The sequence below is a fragment of the Asterias rubens genome, chromosome 5 (assembly GCF_902459465.1).
Source record: "Asterias rubens chromosome 5, eAstRub1.3, whole genome shotgun sequence".
Classification (NCBI taxonomy): domain Eukaryota; kingdom Metazoa; phylum Echinodermata; class Asteroidea; order Forcipulatida; family Asteriidae; genus Asterias; species Asterias rubens.
Window position 1 is genome coordinate 17,702,396 of NC_047066.1, and position 21,742 is coordinate 17,724,137.

Consider the following 21,742-nt stretch of genomic DNA (forward strand, 5'->3'; position numbering starts at 1 on the left):
ATAGAGACTTGTCTTTAGAATATTGCCAGATTTTAGAGACAGCAGACAACATTTCAATTCCAAGTTCTGGAAATATGCGCATTGTTAAGAGCATTTAATTAATCTGGCGAGTCTGCTGCCACCTAGTGTTCCAAAAAGTCTGCGAGATTTTAAATTAAATAATAACAACCCCAAGTTTAAACTGCAAGATGAAACAATAGTTTCATGTAAGAATAACGCATAACACTGGAACATGAACAACATTTTCAATATATGAATACTGTTAAATCAAATACAAAAATAGCAATGTCTTATTGTTTAAGACAAGCTTGGTAAACTGACAGTTTAAACTTTGTAATTAAAGCAGTTATTGCTGGCGTACCTTGATTCTTAGAATAAGCTTGACGTTAGACTAGAACCAACTCTATATAAACAATACATAATAGGACACCAGGAAGAAGCAGTTCAACTTGTTTACAACCATGTCACATTTCTCATCCTATTAGAATATTGGTTTACACCACAACGGTGAACCAATAATTGAAAGAATGAAATTGACATGAGTTTTTGCCAAATAGAGCGCAACTGTGGGAGAAAAAATCCTGTACTACAACTTTAACTACAAGAACAATTACGAATTAAATCACACACTGGTGGAAGACGGTGACCCCTATTTGCATATCATTACCCTAAACTTGCATATTAAGTATCACAAAGGATTCAGGAATGGTTAGTGTAGGGTCAAATCCACAAAGCTAATCTGTAAAAACTATTTGTGTTATATAATTATATACATGTATAATATATAAACATTTGTAGTTAAATACACATTCTTGGTTAACTTTAAATACTGTATGTATTAAAGGCAGTGGACACTGTTGGTAATTGTCAAAGACTAGCCTTCACAGTTGGTGTATCTCAACATATGCATAAAATAACAAACCTGTGACAATTTGAGCTCAATCGGTCATCGAAGTTGCAAGATAATAATGAAAGAAAAAAACACCCTTGTCACACGAAGTTGTGTGCGTTTCGTGGAAAATTACTTCTTTCTCCAAAACTATGGCACTTCAGAGGGAGCCGTTTCTCACAATGTTTCATAACATCAACCTCTCCCCATTACTCGTCACCAAGAAAGGTTTGACGCCAACAATTATTTTGAGTAATTACCAATAGTGTCCACTGCCTTTAACAGCAGACAAGTCAAACCCTTATACATTATAAGAGCACCATTTTGAGAATGAGGAACTCAACTTTTTTCATGTAGTTGTGACTACTGGCTGTGGCTATTGACTCAGGATACTGGCTGTGGCTATTATTTTTAACAAATTAATGTCCAACATTGATAAAGTTACTTCATTATTTACTCAACTTTTTTTTCCACTGGCAATGTGAACATTCTAAAAGACTTGCAAATGTACAGGTATGTACATGTCTTTTTAAATTAAAAAAAATTAAGAAATAATTTTGGGGGAAAATGTGTCAAACACGAACCAGTTTTGCACCAATTTTCCCTTCTGAGCCAAGTAACACATTTCCAAGTTGTACAAACCAAAACATGTTCTCAAATAAATTTTGAGACAATATGTTGTTTTGTTATCAGTTTCTAAAATATCAAATCATTATTTTGGTTTTTTTTTTAATATCAATTTTCTAACCACTTACTTGACTGCTTACTGTTTCCATACCAAACTGCCACAAATAAACTGCATTGATTTTCATAAAAATTCCAAGTTATAAAATCTCAATATTATTTTTGTATACTTTTTAAAAACTTTTTACTTTTTTTAATTATTTTGACTTCATAGTATTCTCCTCACTTCAAACATCATCTCCATTGGAACAAACAAAATGATTCCAATTTACTAAAATATTTCCCCAAAAGGCAAAAGGCGGGTTATAAGTTTGGTCTGGCGACACTCACAGGGTAAGTCGTAAATTATTTGCTTCACCCTTTTAACATTTTAGGAGGCATTGTAAGAAAGTCTCTACAAGTAGCTGGGTAAATCCTCCAATAGACGACACCACAGGGATATACTTGTTCATTCATTAACTGCAAAGCGTTACAATTAGTTAAACCTCTCTCCAGCTAAACACATACACACTCTCTCAATATCTACCACAGCCTACAAAGGTATTGTGTGCCTTTTACTTGTATGCCCTATTTAATCCTGCATGAAAAAAACACATCATCTGGAGATCTAAGCGAGATGATGACTCCTTCATACCGTCCGATTTTTCTTACATTAAAAGAAATAAACTATCGCTGAAGTATTCACAGAAATAACTTTATGCATATTAATTCTTTTACACAACCAACACGTGCGCAAATGCTCCAGTTTAACCTAAGAAAGACGGGTCATGTGATATGTTGTAGGCACTGTGATTGGCCACTAAGAATGAATAGCAAATCATCCTAATATCATCCAGCAATACCATTTCAATCTCTCTATTTATCCAAGATCTTTTTGCGTGCTCTTAAGGTTACCTCAGCACCTCCATCTTCTCAGTGGTACAGTCCTGCTCAGGGATTGGTGATGCAGTACCTGAGCTTGGGCTGGGTGATTCCACTTTACCCTCAGGGGGTGTTTCAGCTTCTGCTTTTATTGACTCTAGTGGTTCGGTGGTGGTGGTGGTAGTGGTCTTTGCTCCTTGTTTAGACTTGATACTGTGGATACCAGAAAACAAACAAAATATTTTAATTAAATAGAGTTTGTGAACCACTACGGCAGGAAAAGGTTAGGCTACAAACAGCTTTCTATAGTCCCCTTGCACATCGTGGAACACACCTCCTAAGAGTTATATCAACCATTTCCACCATTTAGTATGTAAAAACCTTTGTGCACATTTTTTAATTTCCTGAGTTCTGCGAAAAATATCGACAGGTACATCACTCGGTTGGGATTCGAACCAACGACCTTTGCATTGCTAGAGCAGATGCATTGCCTTAACAAAACTCCTCATAATACATGTACTCTTGAAATATACAAAATCAGTAATACCCCCCCCCCCCCCTCCCAACAGATTTAAAAAAAGTATTAAAAAGAAGGGGGAAGAAGAGGCATACGTGGAATTAATGCCGAATTTAAATACAAAGTAACATGAGTAAATTAACAGGATGTCTGTGAGAGTGTTTGAGTAACTTTATTATACAAAGTGGCTATACGGGGGTAGTAAGGCTTGGTGTTTTTTTCCCAGCCTTTGTTGTCTTGATGTCCCATGTGACCAGTTGGTGTTGTTTTGGCTGGTCCATTTTTTTTTTAGTGTGCGGGTCTTTTGTTGCTTTGTATTTCTACTTCTCTTATTTTGTAATTTATAGTTTTGATATTGATTGTGTATACTTGTATTTGGCTATTGGATGTCAAGTTTCTATGTTTTTTAACGTGGACAATAAATACATCTAATCTAATCTATATCTTTGTATACCTGACAGGGATGAAGAAGACGCCATTGATCATATTAAGAGTGTCTAATACACCAGCAATGGATGGAACACTGAACGGGATTGGACGCATAGCTGCACGGGAGTTGCCTTTACGGATTTCATTCATCTGTGTAGAGAATACAATACAATCAACTTTACACTTTGTTACCGTGGTATTATAAACTGATTTCCCACAAGCTCAAAGTAGTTACTGAACCAGAATATATTTTACAATACTAGAATCAAAATGAGTTGAACAAGTACTAAGAGAGAATCTATCTCATTTGTCTTTATGTGGGTAAGGCTCCCCACCTTATTTCTGAACTTCTTCAAGTTTACACTCCATCAAGAAATCTTTGATCAAGTTCCATGCTTCTCCTCCTTGAACCCAAGTCTTGACACTCATGGGGTGACAGGTCTTTGTCTTCAGCTGCGCCACGCATCTGGAACTCTCTACCACTTAATCTTAGATCTTGTCTTTGTACCACAACATTTAGATCTCTTCTCAAAACTTATCTTATGTCACAGGTTTTCAAGGACTAATTTTGTTTGTTTTGTTGGTTTTACTGCGCCTTGAACACCCAGCAGGGTGGATACGTGCGCATTACAAGTCTTAGTATTATTATTATTATTATTATTAAGAACTAATCACTACACTGGATATATGTATGTCAAGTCCCTGTACATGGATTAAGCCATTTCATTATTCATGCGAAAGGGAATGCAAAGCGTAATTACATTACACTTAACAATTTAAGTTGTATGGATTTAAATGGTTGGTCAACTCCATGGAAAATGCCATTCTAATCTGTGTCCGACTAGAGATATTAGATTAGACAAGATCATAATGCCATAAACTATTTCTCAAAGTGGTAAATCCATGTTAAGGTAGCGATATAACATTAATGATTGTATTATGCTAGTAGTATCATGTCAATTACTACTCTCAGGCTTGATACTTCATAGAGGCAACGAAGGCGATTGCCTCCATGCCCCCTGGTCAATGCCTTGGTGCCCTTGCAACGCTCTGATAGAAAATCACAATTTCATCATAGGGAGCCCTTTACCAAGGAGTAAATGCCTTGGTGCCCTTCCCCTTTCAAAATTGAAACATGCAGGCCCTGTACTTCTCCAGCGGCAGAAGAGGATACTTGTAGTTTACATTTAAGACATCCTTTTGGGGAATCATTTTATGTTATTAGGCGGATGTTCATCCTTCATCAGTAGATAGATGATCATTCATTCTTCCCTTCCCTTCACAAAAGGGGCCACCAGTACATGAATCCAAACTATTCGGTGATAGTTAACTGTTGTTTATCGGTTATTAATGGAAGATGGTTGGGAGGAACTAACCGTTTTCTGGAAGTTGACAGCTTGCTGTGTGAGCTGACGCAGGAATTCAGAACTCTCTTTGGTCTTCTCATGATGCTCACCAAACTAAAGCAAAATAGGAAACAAACAAACAAACAAACAAACAAATAAAATATAAAAAAAATTAAAATAAAGGAGTGTTTTCCTTAAGGTGATTTAATGAAATAGTTGAAGTTGATGTAAAAATTGCATAAGAGATAGGAAACAGCTGGTTTGGATTTAACCTTCCCTTCCAGAGTCCTTCAAAATCAACCAGAGGACTTCAAGAATGTTGGAGATTTAGGCAGCAGGCACCCTACATAAAATCACATTGCCTGATTTGAGAGGATTGAGGAAGTAGTGATCCTCAATAAACTTATATCGGTTGATTTTGGAGGATGGAGGCAGTAGGCCATCCACAAAAACTCATACTGGCCTGCAGGTGGTTGAGAGCAAAACACTATAAACTAGTAGATGTTTGAATTAATTTAAGCTACCGTGCCAATGGATGTGTAGTTGCATAATGAATTACCTGTTCTTTGTAGATGGTGTAAGCTTCCTTCTCATGTCTTAGTGCAGTCCGGAAATCACCACGAGATGAATACACTCTACCAACAAGATGATTACTGTGGAATCAACAACAATGCCAAATTAGATACAATATCGTCACTACAAACTCAAAATGAACACGCATACAAGCAACTATTGAACGACCGAAACAAAATGACTACAAATTGATCAAACTTTCATTTCAGCCTTCCCCACAGTCCTTCAAAACCTAACTGCATGTTTTATATGAATCTGTTGGACTAACTGCATGTTTTATATGAATCTGTTGGACTCTACACTGCAGGTATAGTAACACTGATCATGCTTTACATGGGGCCAGGTAAACCACCAGAGTCCAACAGTTTGGAATTGGGTTACTGCATGGTGTTGAATTGTTAAGTGTGAGGATCCATGCAAGTCACTCATAGAAGTTATAGCAGTTCAAAGGACCACTGTTCTTATAAAAAACTGCAAACTAGTTTGTGCCACAGCTCTTGCTCTATATTCATTTGTGATCTACCCTGCTTCTTGATTGAGTTGGGATAAATAAGTAGTGCAGTCTGAAGCTGATTAATTTCATAGTATTCCCAAAGCGTATTGACAGACACAATATTGATAAATCGATATTGTCAATGACAGACTGATGTAAATGCTGAGTGAATTGTTATACCTTAATGCAGTCTTGAGGCTCTTTGTGCCGTGATATTTGAGGGTTGTCTTTCGTGCCCTTTCCAGAAACTTCAAAGCTAGATCTGATTCACCAACTCCGTGAAGGACAAGACCAATATTGCTCTGTAGAATAAAACACAACAACATCGTGAATTTCAAGTGAAGATTGGAATAGAAAATCTTAACAAAATTCAAGTAGAAACTCAAAATGCAAAGTGCTTCAAGGGTTGTTTAAAAAAATAAAAAATTATTACAAATGCTTCTTTGGACTAAAGTACAGTGCAACCTATACCAAGTGGCAAAGAATGTCTTCCCCTAAAGTGTTCCTCTAACCCCCTTGCAGATTCAAATCCCATCTTCACAAATTGCGCATCTCGCATTTCTGCCATTTTGGAGGTCAATTCATTTGTGTACGTTTTAAATCCCAAAATGGCAGACAGGATAGATGCGTGAAGTGCGCTTCAGGTTGTGAAAGGGGGAAGGGGGTTACATAATGCCACATATCAAGCAACAAATGGTACAGCCAACTATGATATTCTTCCTATTTAAGTTTGATGTAAAATTTGTTGCTTTCAGAAAATCAGTGAGATCAATTATAAGTAGCCCAAAACAAAGTATAAATCACAGGTAGGTCAACCCATTATCAATATTGCACGTAAATAATATAAAACTTTGTAATCTCCTAATATTATAGACATCATCAATAACAAATCTGATATACAAAATTGACTGGTTGATTGACTTACATCAAAGTGTGCCATTTCTGGGTGGTCTTCCCCACAGACCAGTAATGTCAGATACCTGGACCTATACATCAGCTTGAGGGCGCTAGTCACCTGACCATTAGCAAAGCAGTAGAGTGCAAGATGCATCTGTAATAATACAATTCAGTTCAATATATTACCATCAGTCCCATAACAGGAGTGTAATAAGCTTGTACTTCTCTACTTTTACAAATAACATAATTAAAGGCAGTGGACACTATTGGTAATTACTCAAAATAATTTTGGGCATAAAACCTTTCTTGGGGACGAGTAATGGGGAGTGGTTGATGGTATAAAACATTGTGAGAAATTGGCTCCCTCTGAAGTGCCATAGTTTTCGAGAAAGAAGTAACTTTCCTGGAATTTGATTTCGAGACCTCAGATTTACCTCAAGATTAATTTGTAATCATAGAATACAGGAGATACAGCAAGACTGTGAACTGTATCCAATAAGACCTTGATGCAGAAGCGCTTTATTTTGTTTTTAAATTCTACTTGTGGTTGAGTGATAACTAATATTATCTTCAAGCGCAGTTGAAGTTTGCGCTGTTCTAACTCAGCATACTGAACTAGTATAAGCCAAGTATTCGCAAAGCGTACAGCTGTTCCAACACCACGTATTGCAGTAATTTGCACCTCAACTTTGCTTGAAGATAAATTCTTTATCACACAGCTGCTCTGCGTCTGAAATCCAACTCAGTTTTCAGCCTCATTGGATATGAGATGCAGAAGCAATGTATTTTTCCTTCAGTCTCATTTAACATTATTCCATGAGCGCGCCTGTGATAACTAATACTATGATTAGAGATATCTGATACTCACGTATTCACTGATGGTGTTGGGATGGTCTACTCCATTACATCTCTCACTCATCATTACAGCCTTCTGCTGCATCTCAAGCGCCTACACAGAAAGAAACAATGGATAATATCATGCTGTAATTGAACCAGAGTAGAATCTAGTAAGCTGCATCCAAACTCTGTACATGTTCTGGTCAAATGCTATCCCAACCCCACAACATGTATCAATCTATGTGATAACTTGGAACAATTGATAGAATCTGGTAAAAGATCGTCAACCAATTAAAAACAGGGGGGTTTAACTGTTCACTCCAAGCATTTTGTACATAAAGACCCCTTGCACAATGCAAATAGCACCTACTAAGTATTTTCAAGCTCAAAAGACCTTCCCATGAAATATGTAAATTGCACACGGTGTACTAACATTTTGGTTGGCAAAGGGAACATCCCGCTGTTTTGTATGTGGCGAGACACAGACATGATTGTGCGATTGCTTAGTGCACATCTCTTCACCGTTCACCAACCAAAAGGGTCAGTATGCATGCGTGAATGTAATTAGCACATTTCATGGGAAGTGTCTATTGACAAAACGTCTTGGGTTTATAACCTAAACAGGTTAATGAAGATAGCTATCTTACCTCTCCATGTTCACCCATGAGGTAGTTCAGTCTTGCCAGGTTGCGCATACAGCTAGCAATCTCAGGATGCATTGGACCATACACATTGTTGAACAGATTCAGAGCTTCATTAATTAATTCAAATCCTTCCTTCAGATGACCTGTAGACATAAAAACACAACGATACATTCAAAATACTGTAAATTACTCTTTAAAATAACCCAGAGTTTTAAGCGCAAAGATTTCTTATCTACATTGCACCATCATGACAATAGTTTGAGTAGGATTTGAAACCTTACATGGTGGGTTAGAAGTTTGCAGTAACACCATGTACATGAGTAGGATTTGAAACTTTGCATGGTGGAGATACAATCTAGTAAGGTTTGCAGTAACACCATGTACATGAGTAGGATTTGAAACCTTAGATGGTGGGTTACAGGTTTGCAGTAACACCATGTACATGAGTAGGATTTGAAACTTTGCATGGTGGAGATACAATCTAGTAAGGTTTGCAGTAACACCATGTACATGAGTAGGAATTGAAACCTTAGATGGTGGGTTACAGGTTTGCAGTAACACCATGTACATGAGTAGGATTTGAAACCTTAGATGGTGGGTTAGAGGTTTGCAGTAACACCATGTACATGAGTAGGATTTGAAACTTTGCATGGTGGAGATACAATCTAGTAAGGTTTGCAGTAACACCATCTACATGAGTAGGATTTGAAACTTTGCATGGTGGAGATACAATCTAGTAAGGTTTGCAGTAACACCATGTACATGAGTAGCATTTGAAACTTTGCATGGTGGAGATACAATCTAGTAAGGTTTGCAGTAACACCATGTACATGAGTAGGATTTGAAACTTTGCATGGTGGAGATACAATCTAGTAAGGTTTGCAGTAACACCATGTACATGAGTAGGAATTGAAACTTTGCATGGTGGAGATACAATCTAGTAAGGTTTGCAGTAACACCATGTACATGAGTAGGATTTGAAACCTTAGATGGTGGGTTAGAGGTTTGCAGTAACACCATGTACATGAGTAGGATTTGAAACTTTGCATGGTGGAGATACAATCTAGTAAGGTTTGCAGTAACACCATGTACATGAGTAGGATTTGAAACTTTGCATGGTGGAGATACAATCTAGTAAGGTTTGCAGTAACACCATGTACATGAGTAGGATTTGAATCCTTAGATGGTGGGTTAGAGGTTTGCAGTAACACCATGTACATGAGTAGGATTTGAAACTTTGCATGGTGGAGATACAATCTAGTAAGGTTTGCAGTAACACCATGTACATGAGTAGGATTTGAAACTTTGCATGGTGGAGATACAATCTAGTAAGGTTTGCAGTAACACCATGTACATGAGTAGGATTTGAAACTTTGCATGGTGGAGATACAATCTAGTAAGGTTTGCAGTAACACCATGTACATGAGTAGGATTTGAAACCTTAGATGGTGGGTTAGAGGTTTGCAGTAACACCATGTACATGAGTAGGATTTGAAACTTTGCATGGTGGAGATACAATCTAGTAAGGTTTGCAGTAACACCATGTACATGAGTAGGATTTGAAACTTTGCATGGTCGAGATACAATCTAGTAAGGTTTGCAGTAACACCATGTACATGAGTAGGATTTGAAACCTTAGATGGTGGGTTAGAGGTTTGCAGTAACACCATGTACATGAGTAGGAATTGAAACCTTAGATGGTGGGTTAGAGGTTTGCAGTAACACCATGTACATGAGTAGGATTTGAAACTTTGCATGGTGGAGATACAATCTAGTAAGGTTTGCAGTAACACCATGTACATGAGTAGGATTTGAAACTTTGCATGGTGGAGATACAATCTAGTAAGGTTTGCAGTAACACCATGTACATGAGTAGGATTTGAAACCTTAGATGGTGGGTTAGAGGTTTGCAGTAACACCATGTACATGAGTAGGATTTGAAACTTTGCATGGTGGAGATACAATCTAGTAAGGTTTGCAGTAACACCATGTACATGAGTAGGATTTGAAACTTTGCATGGTGGAGATACAATCTAGTAAGGTTTGCAGTAACACCATGTACATGAGTAGGATTTGAAACCTTAGATGGTGGGTTAGAGGTTTGCAGTAACACCATGTACATGAGTAGGATTTGAAACTTTGCATGGTGGAGATACAATCTAGTAAGGTTTGCAGTAACACCATGTACATGAGTAGGATTTGAAACCTTAGATGGTGGGTTAGAGGTTTGCAGTAACACCATGTACATGAGTAGGATTTGAAACTTTGCAGGGTGGGGATACAATCAGTAAGGTTTGCAGTAACACCATGTACATGAGTAGAATTTGAAACCTTAGATGGTGGTTAGAGGTTTGCAGTAACACCATGTACATGAGTAGGTTTTGAAACTTTGCAGGGTGGGGATACAATCAGTAAGGTTTGCGATTGTACATTAGTAGGACTTATTTTGCAGAACTCTCCCCTGTGTAAATGAAGGACAGATTGCATAAAATATAACCCCCATGCTCGTGTTTATTCAACCTGGAGTGCGTTTTGGCGACCCCAACCAATAAGTCGGTTACCGGTTGAACCGAATGCGCGAAAACGCTCAACCGATGACCAATGTTTCTGGTTGGGGTCACCAAATCGCACTTCTGTGGTTTTAAAACAACCAATTTGTAGTATTTTTTAACCCTGAGAGCGTTTGTGAACCAAATTTACGTGATGCAAAAAAAGTAAAATAAACTGATAGAAGAATATAACATAAATGTACATACAGTCAAATTGAGTTTAACTGTGATAGTGATGATAGTTTGCCATTGAAAGGGCAATTACAAAAAATTTACAATATTTAACATAAATCTTTACATTGGTTTATATAATAAATGGTTGCAGTAAGTCGCACTCACCTTGCTGTATCTTTGCCTGGCCACTCTGGAAGAAGTTATAAGCATCACTAGCAATGGGGTTAATGTGCTTGACTACAGGGAACACATTAATAATGTCATTCTCAGTGAAGATAGCTTTATGCTTTGTATCAAAGTCATAGTCCTTGAGTAGGATCTGAACACCACACTTTGTGCATAACTCTCTTAATAGGGTCACCTTCTGCAGGTTGTAGGTTTCTGTTGCTGTGTCTATGCTGTCACTGTGGGAGTTACACAAAGGGAAGACAACAAATTTACCCAGTCAGTTTCCCTTGTGGTGTATGTTGATATCTGAAACAAAAATCGTCTGGCTACCCCTTCCCAGGTTGTATCGTAATTTGGGTGTGATCCCTGGCTACACGGCAGTTAACGGTTATATGGCTTCTGACTGGCACCCCCAATCAAAGATATTGACAAAATAGGGACACCGCCAACATAGGGCTAGATAGCTCAGTTGGTACAGCGCCGGCACGTTAATCCGGAGGTCGTTGGTTCGAATCCCACTCTCGTCAATTCTTTGTTCAACCCCAAAAATCATTTAAATATTTACCCAGTCAGTTTCCCTTGTGTTTTATGTTGATACAAAGGGAAGAATTAAAAAACAACACTAGTACAATTTTCCACATTTTTACAAAAGGTTTGTGTTATATCAGCCATTTAGTTATTTTGCACATTCATATTTAAATTTATATTATTGTTGTTATAATTTCTCTCCAAAAGTTAAATAAAATTACACAAAAAAAAGGAAACAGATATAGAACGATATGGAGAGGCAAAAGACTGAGGAAGGTTCAGACTGCCAACTGCTGTCGACTGCTGTATTCATAATTAAGCAATGGTGATATTGTTTCCAAATGCTATTTTCTTGTATTTCAAACACAAATATTTCTCTGGAGGCTTGATACAGGTGCCATAGGGGAATCTTTCCCCCAGAGATTCTGTCCTCTATATGGAAACTTAACATGGGCTGAAAGAGGTCGACTCACAGAAGGCGTTATGCAAATGAGTTAGTCCACAGTTTACTCATAGCATAATATATAAAAATTAGAGGGCGCACCGGCCTAAATACGCGACCCGCCATGCGCGGATGCGGCCAATTTCTAAGTTGATAAAACAGCATCGCTCAGCGTGTGTTGTGCGACCATTTTATTAGTTGACAAAACAGCATCGCGTCAGCGTTCAATAAACACAAACTCCAACGTGTACTTCATATTCAACACACGTGCAGAATGGCGCGCGTGTCTCCTTGCGGTCCTGTCGCGTTTGTGCATAAGATTTAAGTATATATATAAGTATAAGAACAAATAACTTACCATTCCAGCTTGAAGTGGAAATATTCCTTGACTTCAGCCTTGAGGTTGGTCCACATCTCAGTGGGGCTTAAGCTGGCCCATGCAATGCTATCTGTCATCAAGAATTAACAAGGTATTTCATCTTAGAATCGATCAAAACACTAACAAATATGATCGCTTGAAAGTTTATTCATAAATACCTCAGACAGTTTCGCTATTCCTATTGGTGGAGAGTCACGTGGGGGTGTTTAAACGGTTGATAATGACCAGCTGGAGCTGTTTACAACTGGCTGTTTTGGGATACGTTTAGAAGCATACTACTACGAATACATGTCCAAAAACTGTCTCAGTCATAGAAATACAACACACGTTCAGAGTCCAAGGACGTTGGAAAACGGATAAGTTTTATGGAGTTTCTTACTTAACTACACCTTTTAACCAAACAGGCATTTATGAATGGGAATAAAAGAGTAGTAACTCGTTACAAAAAACTGCCGAGTAAAACCTTGCAGGGTCGTGGCCGTGCGATAAAGGCCCAAGCACCTTTATTGCACGTCCACAAACTTGCAGGTTTTTAATGCCAGTTTAAGAACTCGTCGCTACCCTTTTATTCCCTTAGTAAGAATGGAATCTGATCTTTTGGAGGGTTGGGAAATTTTCATTCTGCAAAAGGCCTTTCCATTGACCAATCTTTATGCCTAAGAATTTAATGTTGCCATTAAAAGCCAAGCTGCTGATACTGACCTTGACCTAGTGCAGTGATTAGTCTCGCTGTCTTCTTCTTGTTCCGCTTCTTCTTCCCGTGGCCATTGCTCATCTAGTACAAATAATAATAACAACAAAATTGACACAATGAGCACATCAAGAAACCAGAACGCAAAACCTGGAACTTTGTAGCAGTCTTCACCTCCATCTTGACTCAACTTGCAAGGTGTAAGGGCATTGTCACACGAGGCAACTTTTACAACTTTTACTACATGACCACTTTGGTAGCACACGGGTAAATTTTCAAACATTGTCTTACGATCCAAAAGAGAAATAGGTGAACATTGAAATGTGAATGCCTTTCCCTCTTGGAGATTGCCTGGAACTGGTTGCCCGTAAATTGCCTTGTGTGACATGGCCTTTACATTTCAGAGGATTTACAGACTGTTTTCAAAATTGGAAATAGAAAAGAAAAGTGTGGACTTCACATGAGTTTCATACTTCAATCAATTTCAAGAATGTGACCATCTTTACCTTCGTTCATTTTTAAAAACGTGAACATCTTTAACCTAAACTGCTCAAACTCGGAAACAAATGACTTGTCTCAATGTAACTGCAGTAGTAACCAGCCACAGTCATAGATTAAAGGCAGTGGACACTATTGGTAATTACTCAAAATAATTATTAGCATAAAACCTTTCTTGGTGACAAGTAATAGGGAGAGGTTGATGGTATAAAACTTTGTGAGAAACGGCACCCTCTGAAGTGACTTAGTTTCCGGGTAAGAAGTAATTTTCCACAAATTTGATTTCGAGACCTCAGATTTAGAACTTGTGGTCTCGAAATCAACCATCTAAACGCACACACCTTCGTGTGACAAGGGTGTTTTTTTTTTTTTTCATTCATATCTCGCAAGTTCGATGAATTGAGCTCAAATTTTCACAGGTTTGTTATTTTATGTATATGTTGAGATACACCAACTATGAAGGCTAGTCTTTGACAATTATTAATAGTGTCCACTGCATTTAAGTCAATTAAGTAAGAGTCAACTTCATTGTACTGCAAATCTAGCTTTACAAGACCCTTATTTAGATCAAAATTTTGAAATGGTTGTGTTCCCTCCTGGAATGCTTAAAACATACATTGTCGGGTGATTCTTAGGTAGGAACTGTACTTGTGGGATGCTTTGACATCGTAGGGTGCACTCCACAACGTTTTAAGAGGGGAAATTAAAGAAAAGGGATCATATAGAAAACTACTAATCATCTTTGTAATAGATTTTAAGTCCTCATTTGAAGTTTCCTTAGTGGTAGATCAAAAATCAGATTTCTTCATGAGGAAAATAACATCTACCGTTAAAACAAATACACAAAAAGTCTGAATTCGGATCAATTCGGATCAAGTATTTGTTGAGATGGTTTCCGTGCTTACCTCATCATCAGCCTTAGGTGGTTGTGGATTGGGTAAGGAGCCCAAGAAGCAGTTTAAGAAGTGACTGATAGCTACTGACAGGCTAACCATTCCTACTCCTTGCATATAGATCTTGAAGGAGTGCTTGGCTGCACGGATGATCATCTCACTCACAAGGAGTCTCTGAAAGAGAGAGGAGAGAAGTTGTCTTAACCCTCCTACTATGGGACTACTCAGTATCAACATTAGAATGGTGGACATCTGGCCTAGATCCCGATGGTGGCAGCTCCGTTCCCAGGAATGATCTTGCTGCGAAATGTTTTCCAGCATGCCTCGCTCACTCATAACCCCTGGGGATGCGTTTTTGCGGTCGTAACCAATAACTGTTTCGGTTGAACTTGCCGTTGGTTGATCATTTGCCATTGAACGAAACAGTTATTAGTTTCGACCACGAAAAACGCATTGAGCTTGTTTGATACAAATGTTAAGAAGAATAAATGAATTGAACTTACATATAGATATGAAAGAGGAGGAGCAGTTGAGACTATTGTTGCTATGACACCAAGATAACGGATGTTGATTCCCCTGTAAAGATGTTTTAACTCGCTATTAGTACATATAGTAATTTTAGGAGGGTTTTTAACAAAGTGTTGGTATATTCAGTGATTTTTGAGTCAGGCTAAAAAGAAATCCACCAAGTGGGTTTTGACCAATGACCATCCTCAGTCTAGCACAAATAGAGCTAAACCAGTGATAAGAAATCAGTTCGTAACACTAGATGTTGTGTTTCAGCCAGAACTGGACCAGCTCCTACAATGTAGCAACATCGTTGTACTCTGCAAGGTCCTCACCCTGCATTCTTGCTCCAGAAGGGGGCATCTCAGGAGGTGCTCCATAGTTTGTGGTTCTGTCCCACATATGCAGGGCCCAATTTCATGGCTCTGCTTACCGTAAGCACAGAATCGGCGCTTACAGAAGCAGAGAATTCTGTGCTTACGGCAAGCGTGTTTCACGGGCTAGCGGCGACTTTTGGCTTCTGCGCGTGCGTACTCCACTTCATTAGGCATTCTACGCTTACAAGGCTAGCGCAGAAATTCGGTGCTTGCACGTAAGCAGGGAATCATGATCGTAAGCGCAGAATTCGGCGGTAAGCAGAGCCACGAAATTGTGCCCAGGTCTTGTCTTTAGAGTCTAAGTATCCCCACTTCTTTAGAGACACTTTGCACCGGCCAGAGGTCAGTTGAAACTATCTAATGAACAGCAAGTACAACTCATAAAGTGCAGTAGAACTGTTCATCATTCCGGTGCTATAACAAGATCATTTCAACAGTAGGAAACTATGGTGACAAACAAATTGGTAAAATAACATTCACAAAATTATTTATAATACTTTCAAATTCAACCTCACGTCCGTTGAGTAAAATGTACAGTATTTCGGTTATTTCTAAACCGTCTTTGAATTCCTCTGAATGTTTAATTGCTATATTAGAAAGTCAATCTTACCGTTGATGTAATGCTTCTGTCAACGTCAATCCATCAAGTGGGGCTATGTTGTGCTCAAGGCATTCACGGATCTAGACAACATAAATGAAATATTCATGACATTTTCATAGGTTGGTTTAGGGCATGATCACCGAAAACCAAAGGATTGGAATGCATGTTGTCTGTTGGAAACAATTATTATGTCTTAAAGACCCCGGACACTTTTGGTAATTGTCAAAGACCAGTCTTCTCACTTGGTGTATTTCATTGAGCTCAATTGGTCGGCGAAGTTGCGAGATAACAATGAAAGAAAAAACACATTGTCACACGAAGTTGTGTGCTTTCAGATGCTTGATTTCGAGATCTCAAATTCCAAATCTGAGGTCTTGAAATCAAATACACGGAAAACTCGAAAACTAGGTTACTTCAGAGGGAGCCATTTCTCACAATGTTTTATACCATCAACCTCTCCCCATTACTCGTTACCAAGTAAGGTTTTATGCTAATAATTATTTTGAGTAATTACCAACAGTGTCCTCTGCCTTTAATCATTAAGATCTGACTGGCACCCCTGAACAGTGATATTGACAAAATAGGGAGACCGCCAATGCTCAGTTGGTATAGCGCTAGCTTGTTAATCAGGAGGTGGTTTGTTCAAATCCCACTCTTGTCAATTTGTCTATGTTCAACAACCCCAAATCAAATCATCTAGGTTGCACTATTTTGGGAGTCAATATTGGTCAAGTGGTGTATACCCCAAATCATTGAAAACAAAATTGCCCAGTTAATTTCCCTTGTGGTTCGTTGTTTGATAACCATTACGATCCAAACAAAATTAAGTTCCAAACCAAATACTTACGAATGTAGGAATTTGACCAACAAGGAGAAACCTGGCAGCATCTTTGACCACTCTCTTCTCCTTCTGGAACTGTTCACTCTGAAATCAAAACCAAAGCTAAGAGGTCAGGCACAACATCAATGTCTCAATGCAAGAAATTAGTATCAGTACTAAAAGCCTTTATGAAACAAGAGTAAGAATACCTATAAATATGAATAGTAAACTTGCGGGTACAACTATGTGTAATATCTCTTTTGAGGGAGTGTTGGCTCTAAAAAGAGCAGGTGTGGTCTCGACGTTTCCAACAGTGTACTCTGCTCGTCTTCAGGAGAACAAGAGTGTTTGAAACTGTAACCGTCCATGAAGTTACCAGATTTTTGTTTAAATGGATGTGCACTTAGTGTGTCATGGCTGAGCGGTTGAGGGCATTGAATTACAGTTCATCAGAGTGTGGGTTCGAATCCTGGTCATGACACTTATTGTGTCCTTGAGCAAGACACTTAACTATAATTGCTTCTCTCCACCGATAGGTATAAATGGTAACCTGCAAGGGTAGAGGTCGCTCAGTGTATTTAAAAAAGCCTTCAGAGCGCCACGGCAGCCAGGGAGCTGAGAAAGGCTCAAGGAATGTTGTTGGGCCAATGACTAATGTCAAGCACAATGATACGTTATTCTTATTATTAATACTTACCTCTGGATTGAGATGCGTAACTCCCTCTGAGAAGACATCCGGATTGAATCTGATATCAAACTCTGTATCAACGAGAGATCCAGCAGCCTTGGATGCTTTAGCAATAACCTCCTTATGACTTGAATCAGCTACACAAACAAACATCAAATCAAAACATTTACATTAATAAGTCATTTGATTTCTCCATGCCATTGAAAGGTAACCAGTACAGGGCTCCAACTTGACACTGGACCACAGACCCGAGATTTCAGCCCTTGGCCAGTTAACTCATGACTGAACAAGTTTGGCAGTCTTATGTTTTTAAATTTAATAATTACACCCGACTGTGTAATATCTTTTACATAATTTTTTTTGGGACTTTGAGTCATGGCAAGACCAACGATATAAATCTTTGCATATTGCTTATTCAAAGAAAAACGGTTTACATGTACATGTTTAAACTTGTAGAAAGTTCTTTCTCAGTAAGATTATGGTTCTGTTAAGTAAATTCTGATCCAGTAAACATTTTGAGCTACAAGCCATGGGGCCTTGTAGAAATTTACCCAAATCCAAGCCCTGCAGTACTGAGCAATCTCCAAAAAGAAAAGAAACAGCAACAAACATTTCACAATTTCTTTTAGATTGTAAGACATGGGCTTGGTTTCACAAAGAGCTGAGATTGATCTTAACTATGTATCAATCTTAATTGGTATATGCAAAGTGTGATGTCACAATACAAATCACCATTGCAATACTCACAACTCATCTTAACATCAATCTTTGTACTTTGTGAAAGCACCCATGGTTAGATAAATATCTGTGGCAAACAACTCCTGCTAAAGTGCTGCCTTTACATACAGTACAGTATTGAGTACTGTAAAGATCGTTTGTTGCCAAAAATGGAATTGTCGTGGCCAAGCGGTTAAGAGCACAGAATTCAAACTCAGGTGTTTCTGATCAGCAGAGTGTGGGTACGAATCCAAGTCATGACACTTATGTCCTTAAGCAAGACCATTGCTTCGTCCTTTGGATGGGACGTAAAGCGATTGGTCCCATGTGTTGTATTATAATAGAAAAAAGAACCCAGTGCACTTATCGAAAAGAGAAGGGGTTCGCCCCGGTGTTCCTGGCTGTATGCGCCGTAGCACCTTGTAAACCCCTTATAAGGTGCTACATAATTGGGTCTCAGAATTCATCACTGCAATAACCTATCTTTCTGAAAGTTTGTATATATACTCAGCGCCTTGAGTACCTTGTTAGGTAGATATGTGCGCTATATAAGACTTTGATATTATTATTATTTTAAAAGCTTCCAATAGGAAACTGAACACATAGGGCTTGTTGAATTGTTGGATTAAAGGCAAATTGAATACATACTGAGTTTCTTCTTCTGTGTTTCAGCCAGCGCCTTGGCAGCCTCGTCAGTAACATTTGTGATATTCTCAGCAAGCTGTTCAATTCCAGTAGTGTCTAAACCATTCAGCATGGGACATTTCCCTGATAACACTGCATTTGCTGCTTCCTTTAAATTATCGTTCAAATCAGATTTCTTATTATCGTCTGTTTCCTCTGATTTATTGGACTCCTCCTGGCAATCGTTGCAGTCTTTCTTATCGTCTTTCTCCGACACAGCTTCATTGATGGTGTCGTTGCTGATGATGACATCGAGGTCTTTTGTGGTTTCAGTCCCAGATGTTTTGTTTGGGTCTTCCTCGATGGATTTATCAATGTTTGTTGATGGCTCAGAATTGTTCTCGTTTGTTTCTGGTTTTTGTTGTTGCATTAGAAGGACAGCTGCATAACGGACAAACACCATGTACTGATGCCTAGGGAGATCAAAAGGGAAACAAAGTCATATTTACTGTCTGGTAACTTTAGCCAACGAATGATATGAGAGGTAAATTTTCCATTAAGTTAATGTTTTCAAAAATAGGCAAAGTGTTGCTTTATTCGGAAACTTGTAAGTTCTTCACTTCGTTGTTCCTTTTTCCTCCAGGGCCCAATTTCAAGGCTCTACTTTCAGGAAATTCCGTGTTTACTCCAGGTTTATTTCACGGGTAAGCAGGGACTTTTTGCTTGTGTGCTTGCATACTCCATTTACTAGGCTTTCTTGGTTTACACAGATAGAAGTAGAACTTTGGCGCTTGAACAGTAAGCGGAGAATGGTGGTTGTAGGCAGAGTCATGAAATTGGACCCAAGTTCGGGGGAGGAGGGGGTGAGAGATTTTGTTGATGATTAAAGTGTCTTCACGTAGGTGCTAAACATTTGAATAAACAAAGATAAGTGAAAAGTTTGAAGAAGTCAAACAGTGTGTCTACTTGAGAGGAGTCGATGACCTTTCCCAACATTGTTAATGTTCAGCTTTTGCCAATTTTGACCAAAATCCACCAGTAAATCTTGACAATAAATGGAAACTTGTCAGAAGCTAAGCACGGGACTTACTCAACAAATGCCTCAATGAGCTCTTGACGGAGACAGCAGAGTTTGTGACGATGCTGACGAGGGAAGTCTAGGGCCTTGACATCATCATTGAGCTCCTCACCTTCAACTGAAATACACACACAGATATAAATAAATAGATAAGTAAATTGATAAATAAATACGATATTAAGGTATAGAATTCCTTTTTTTTTTTTTTTTTTTTAAGTCAGAAGTTTAAACTATTCTTTAGTCAGTGAAACAGCAATAAGGTGTTATCTTAACCTTGAAATGTTAAACATTGCTTGAACATTTAAGCACCCAACCCAAGTGAATAATCCAAAGTGTGCGAAGCAAACTTACTTGGCAGGAAGTTGATATCTGGTGGGAAGGTTCGTAAGAGATCCAATACGTAGTGTCTACCATCGTTGCCTTTAATTCCCTGTAAATTAAATCAATATAGCACTAGGTTAAATTCATGACAAATAACCCTCTGCTACCACTTCCCAGCAGCAGATTTCACGAAACACTAGGATTAATCCTATCTCGAGTTAGGATGAGTAACTCGTCCTAACTTGGGATGGGTTCAATGCGTCGTACGTCTATGGATACGGAACTTCACTCGTCCTAAGTCCTAAGTATTAATCCTAAGTTAGGAAGAGTTTGGTGAAATCGACAACTGGTTGTATTGTGACAGTGGGTGTGATCCCTGGCTACTGTTAACTGCTGTATGGCTTCTGACTGGCACCTCTGACTGGCACCCCTGACTGGCACCCACGAACAAAGATATTGACTCAAATGGGAGACCGCCGACATAGGGCTAGATAGCTCAGTTAGTAAAATACCTGCAAAGGTTCAAGCCCTGCTCTTGTCAAATTTTCTTTGTTCAGCCCCAAATTATTGGAAATTAATATTACAGAGAGAAAAATCTCACAAACCTCCATTGACAAGACAAATGTTTCAAACTGTACCATGTTTTATTTTGCTACACATACCTGGATGAACACACAGACCCTATGGCATTGAGATCAAATCTTTTGGCACAGAATATATCATCCATATGAAACATTGGCCCTTTTCGAAACCACGACTTCGGCTTGGGATTCGGCTCAGGCTAGCTAGGCCCTGCGGTTGTTTTGACAAATTGTGCGTGCTTTGTGTACACGCTCAGGGCTTCAGACGAGAGGACCGAGCCTGAAGCCAAACCAAAAGCCGAAGCCGTGGTTTCGAAAGCCAATTTTACAAATTGAAGGTATAACTATTGTGTACTAGAAGCTGATTAGCAAAACATGTAGCACTGTCTTTTTCTAGACTCTGGGCATCTTTCAATGGCTGTTATGTGAATCCAGGCCTGATAAAACAGTTTCATTCCAAACCTCCTGTACATCTTACCTTGCACTCAATAGATGAGAATATCTCAATCTCTCCACCTTTATGGTTGGTCACTTTGTGTGGTAGAATCTTCAACTGCTGAGCTGACTTGGCCAACTAGGAACAAGAAAAACAAAATCAAGTCAGGTTGTCAACCTTCCATGTGGAAGATTAATCCAGAAAGTTCTGTGGCAACACCATTAAAGTCATGGCGATGACTTGAGAAAGTTGAAATATTGAGACCAATTAAGAACTCACTCCGTGGCAGTGAAGTTAATAATGAGAATTCCACTCAATCTTTTAAGCAAGAATCGTAGTCCCGGCTGCTTTCCTACCTCCCGAGGTAGTAGCTAATAATTAGAACATTTTTTTTCAGAACTAAGTATACATGTATATATAATTTGAGGCATTGCATGGTGAGGTATCAATATATATTTGGTTTGCGGTAAAACCATGTGTGTATCTGCTTGCCAGGTAGA

At 38.6% G+C, this 21,742-nt stretch overlaps 1 protein-coding gene across 1 annotated transcript in view; it reads right to left on the reverse strand.

The window, feature by feature from the left end:
- Positions 1–1,099: 1,099 nt before the first annotated feature.
- The window catches only part of LOC117290497 (clustered mitochondria protein homolog), a 61,845-nt gene continuing 41,202 nt past the window's right edge, over positions 1,100–21,742 (reverse strand). Inside the window, exons 13-32 of the mRNA XM_033771915.1 lie at positions 21,285–21,380; positions 20,256–20,334; positions 19,917–20,022; positions 18,851–19,299; positions 17,495–17,622; positions 16,825–16,902; positions 15,987–16,057; positions 14,996–15,068; positions 14,505–14,666; positions 13,113–13,185; positions 12,390–12,480; positions 11,059–11,297; positions 8,174–8,313; positions 7,558–7,638; positions 6,718–6,843; positions 5,973–6,094; positions 5,286–5,379; positions 4,757–4,840; positions 3,406–3,530; positions 1,100–2,647 (exon numbers count right to left, since the gene is read on the reverse strand). Coding sequence (XP_033627806.1) covers positions 2,464–2,647; positions 3,406–3,530; positions 4,757–4,840; positions 5,286–5,379; positions 5,973–6,094; positions 6,718–6,843; positions 7,558–7,638; positions 8,174–8,313; positions 11,059–11,297; positions 12,390–12,480; positions 13,113–13,185; positions 14,505–14,666; positions 14,996–15,068; positions 15,987–16,057; positions 16,825–16,902; positions 17,495–17,622; positions 18,851–19,299; positions 19,917–20,022; positions 20,256–20,334; positions 21,285–21,380 — 2,601 coding nt within the window. The 3' untranslated portion in view covers positions 1,100–2,463. The remainder of the gene's footprint in view (positions 2,648–3,405; positions 3,531–4,756; positions 4,841–5,285; positions 5,380–5,972; positions 6,095–6,717; positions 6,844–7,557; positions 7,639–8,173; positions 8,314–11,058; positions 11,298–12,389; positions 12,481–13,112; positions 13,186–14,504; positions 14,667–14,995; positions 15,069–15,986; positions 16,058–16,824; positions 16,903–17,494; positions 17,623–18,850; positions 19,300–19,916; positions 20,023–20,255; positions 20,335–21,284; positions 21,381–21,742) is intronic.